General features: G+C 36.2%; 1 protein-coding gene across 1 annotated transcript in view; it reads right to left on the bottom strand.

The window, feature by feature from the left end:
* Positions 1–2,900, bottom strand: part of lpxn (leupaxin) — a 19,637-nt gene extending 16,737 nt beyond the window's left edge. Inside the window, exons 1-3 of the mRNA XM_061888012.1 lie at positions 2,808–2,900; positions 2,246–2,313; positions 2,111–2,166 (exon numbers count right to left, since the gene is read on the bottom strand). Of these exons, the coding sequence (XP_061743996.1) occupies positions 2,111–2,166; positions 2,246–2,313; positions 2,808–2,820 (137 nt within the window). The 5' untranslated portion in view covers positions 2,821–2,900. The remainder of the gene's footprint in view (positions 1–2,110; positions 2,167–2,245; positions 2,314–2,807) is intronic.
* Between the last annotated feature and the right edge of the window lie 1,172 nt (positions 2,901–4,072).

The raw sequence follows: 4,072 nt of genomic DNA, 5'->3' as shown, positions 1-4,072 counted from the left end.
TTCTGTTTGTTATCACATTCTGTCTAGTATTTGTCTTCCTCCGTTCTTTGTGGCACTTCCTGGTTTTGATCCGTTGTCATAGTTACCCATTTAGTGTCACCTGTTTCTCCTTTGATCACACGATTAGTTATCTCCCTGGACTCTTGTTTGCTCCACGCTACAGTTGACGTCGCTCTTTCCAGCCTTGTGGTAACTACCTTCGTGTACATTAGCTTCCACGCTATTTCAGTTGTTTGTCTTTAGCTCATGCTAGCGTTTTCTGTTTTGTTTGTCAGTGCCTTCGAGCAAGTGTTTTTGTTTCTTAGTCTGTTTTAGTTAGTATATATATATATATATATATATATATATATATATATATATATATATATATATATATATATATATATACATATACATATATATATATATATATATATATGGGCTTCACGGTGGCAGAGGGGTTAGTGCGTCTGCCTCACAATATGAAGGTCCTGCAGTCCTGGGTTCAATTCCAGGCTGAGGATCTTTCTGTGTGGAGTTTGCATGTTCTCCCCGTGAATGCGTGGGTTCCCTCCGGGTACTCCGGCTTCCTCCCACCTCCAAAGACATGCACCTGGGGATAGGTTGATTGGCAACACTAAATTGGCCCTAGTGTGTGAATGTGAGTGTGAATTTTGTCTATCTGTGTTGGCCCTGCGATGAGGTGGCGACTTGTCCAGGGTGTACCCCGCCTTCCGCCCGGTTGTAGCTGAGATACGCGCCAGTGCCCCCCGCGACCCCGAAAGGGAATAAGCGGTAGAAAATGGATGGATATATATATATATATATATATATATATATATATATATATATATATATATATATATATATATATATATATATATATGTATGTGTGTGTATGAAAAATCACAAGACTACTTCATCTCTCCAGAACTGTTTCATGAGGGGTTCCCTCAATCGTCAGGAGAAAATCTCCTGACGATTGAAGGAACCCCTCATAAAATCTCCTGACGATTGAGGGAACCCCTCATAAAATCTCCTGACGATTGAAGGAACCCTCATGAAACAGTTTTGTATATATATAATTATTTTTTTAAAGCACATGGAACAGCATGCAGTGGCATACTATTGTTGCTGTCAAAATTGAAAGAACAAAGACATTAAACAATAAAAAAAATTAAGTGATTTATAAAGGCACATTATTTCTGAGCTTTCGCGGTCCACATAAAACGATATTTCAGGCCGGATCTGAAAATGTGCTAATGGGCCAAACACAGCGATTTTAAGTGTGAAACACATAAAAGCTTAATTTTAAATAATAAATCACATAGATAGGATAGGTGGCAACTAGTTCGCCTTGCGGACGTGCAATCAATGACGGTGTGAACTTGAAAGAGGTCAGTGTGAAAATGTATTAAATTTGGGAAGCCCAAAAAATCTATGTTATTTTTAGAAAATTGGAAAATGTGGCGACTGCTTATATTTTCAAGTATTTTCTTTATTCATAGTTAGGTTTAAAGCAGCTAATATTTTCCCACGTGTACTCTTTTTGCTTGTATCGTATGTCCGCAAATAAACTCTGTGCTTTAACTTGCAGGAGTTGGAATATGGGAGTATAGAATACTCCCTTTTTACCTTTATCAGTATTAGAACAAATAGGCTGTATTCCTTTCTGGGCAGGGTGGGGGCTGTTTTCGTATTCAATAAGTTGTCTCTTCCCGTTTGATTTTCAGACCACTTCTGGATGCTGGTATTAGCGCATTTGTAAGGACTGGTCTCCTAAATCTTGAATAAAACTTAATAATATTCCTATTCTATCTTGATGGTCCTTCTTACTCAACATATATGTCATCTGAGAATAACTTGGGATTGACCAGTGACTTTTATTCCCTGAGAGGAAGACTGATCAGACGCAACAAATGGACATTCCAACCCCTTCAAGGTAAAGCACAGAGTTTACTTGCGGACATAAGATACAAGCAAAAAGAGTACACATGGGAAAATATTAGCTGTTTTAAACATGACTATGAATAAAAAAAGAACCCTTCAAAATATACGCATTCACCACAGAAGCCACTTTTGTATAATGTGAAACAACTCGGTGGGACTGTTTTTGAGTGTTTATAAATACCTGAACACTTTTAGGTGTGATCTCTTCCTGGTTCCTTTGTTGGCTGCAGCTTGCACCTGTAACCAAACACCCACACAATATACCTTATTACCATATTTCACTGTGCTGTGGTTCGTGGTTATGGTTTATGTTTACCTCACTGGCAGTTGAATTACTGCTTGTTGAAGCAGTTGGATTAAGGGCTATCTCCTCCAACAGCAAATCTATGACCGAAAAACAACATATGTCATTCCACTTTTTGGTGTTAACGGTTAAAATGATTTGCTTGATTACATTTCCTGTAAGTAGACATGTGTTCAAAAACGGTTTCCTCAGGAAGTGGTGTAACAATCTTTACAGAAGTAAAACCCGTGTGACAAATACATGAAAGTCACTGTGAAGGATAATATTCACATTATTTTTTGTTGTGATTTTATTTTGCAGTGAGCAACCATATCGCACTAATCTTTGTCATGAACAGGTTGTATTTGAAATATTATTTTAGAAAAACAACCACAGTTATAAAGACAGTTAAATTAAGATCATAGTGTAGAGTATTATCCTTAAAAATATATATAATTTCTGTACTATTTCTCAGTGCATGGCCACTCTTATTTCACCTCTTCTACAGTAAATAGCATCTATTGCTTTGGAATATAAAGTCAGCTGATCAATTTGACAATAATCAAGAAAATGCAGCAGGAAAAAGTAGTCTTACCGAGCTCATCCATGTTACCTCCTGCTTTGAAAAACAATGTGTTTGAAGATTGTTTTTCGCACCGCAACTGCTTTGTTACCAAGGTAACGACCACGTGTCATGTCTTCATTTCCTCTGTCATAAGTTCAGTTTTTTGTTTTTTTTTGCTGATCCAAGAACTGTTCGTATTCAAAATGAGATCACTGGTCGAGACGGATGGATTAGCTGATCTCATTTTTTTTGTATTTCAGCAACAAGCGTGTCATGATATTCACTTTTATGTTGACTCAAAACTGTGTTTGAATTGTAGACTAACATAACGACTTTTACGGCCAGTACTAAATATTTGGAATGCAAGTACTACAGTACTATTTTTTCCTACATCCGCTCACTATTACGGCAAATAATTGGCTAATTGTCATGATCTTCCATGGCAGTTATTTGTATTTGCTTGGTGTTATTTCTGTAGTCAATTTTTTCTTGTTTCCACTTCCTGTGTGTTTTCATTTTCTTGCCATTTTTTCTCTGTTCTGAACTTCAGGATGCTGTATACGCAGGTCCAGGTATTATTTCAGTGGTTAATGGTGTCAGGTTCAAACACTGATGACATCTATTAAACAGACAAGAAGCAAGGGACCATGCAGAGACAGAGTTCAATTTAGCTCATGAGGAGAACGCATGGAGCTGCACACTCAGTCACAGTCTCACCTACGCTCTAAGGCAGTGGTTCTCAAATGGGGGTACGTGTACCCCTGGGGGTACTTGAAGGTATGCCAAGGGGTACGTGAGATTTTTTTTTAAATATTCTAGAAAATAGCAACAATTCAAAAATCCTTTAGAAATATATTTATTGAATAATACTTCAACAAAATATGAATGTAAATTCATAAACTGTGAAAATAAATGCAACGATGCAATATTCAGTGTTGACAGCTAGATTTTTTTGGACATGTTCCATACATATGGATATTAAAGATTTTTTTTTGTAAAGAAAGGTTTAGAATTAAGTTCATGAATCCAGATGGATCTCTATTACAATCCCCAAAGGGGGCACTTTAAGTTGATGATTACTTCTATGTGTATAAATCTTTATTTACAATTGAATCACTTGTTTATTTTTCAACAAGTTTTTAGTTTTTGTTGTATTTTTTTTTCCAAATAGTTCAAGAAAGACTACTACAAATGAGCAATATTTTGCACTGTTGCACAATTTAATAAATTAGAAGCTGATGACATAGTGCTGTATTTTACTTCTTTGTCTTTTTTTTTTTTAACCAAAAATGCTT

The sequence above is a fragment of the Nerophis ophidion genome, linkage group LG26 (genome assembly GCF_033978795.1).
Source record: "Nerophis ophidion isolate RoL-2023_Sa linkage group LG26, RoL_Noph_v1.0, whole genome shotgun sequence".
In the NCBI taxonomy this organism is placed as follows: Eukaryota; Metazoa; Chordata; class Actinopteri; order Syngnathiformes; family Syngnathidae; genus Nerophis; species Nerophis ophidion.
The sequence above is the reverse complement of the archived record's forward strand: the minus strand, read 5'-3'. Positions and strand labels throughout refer to the sequence as shown.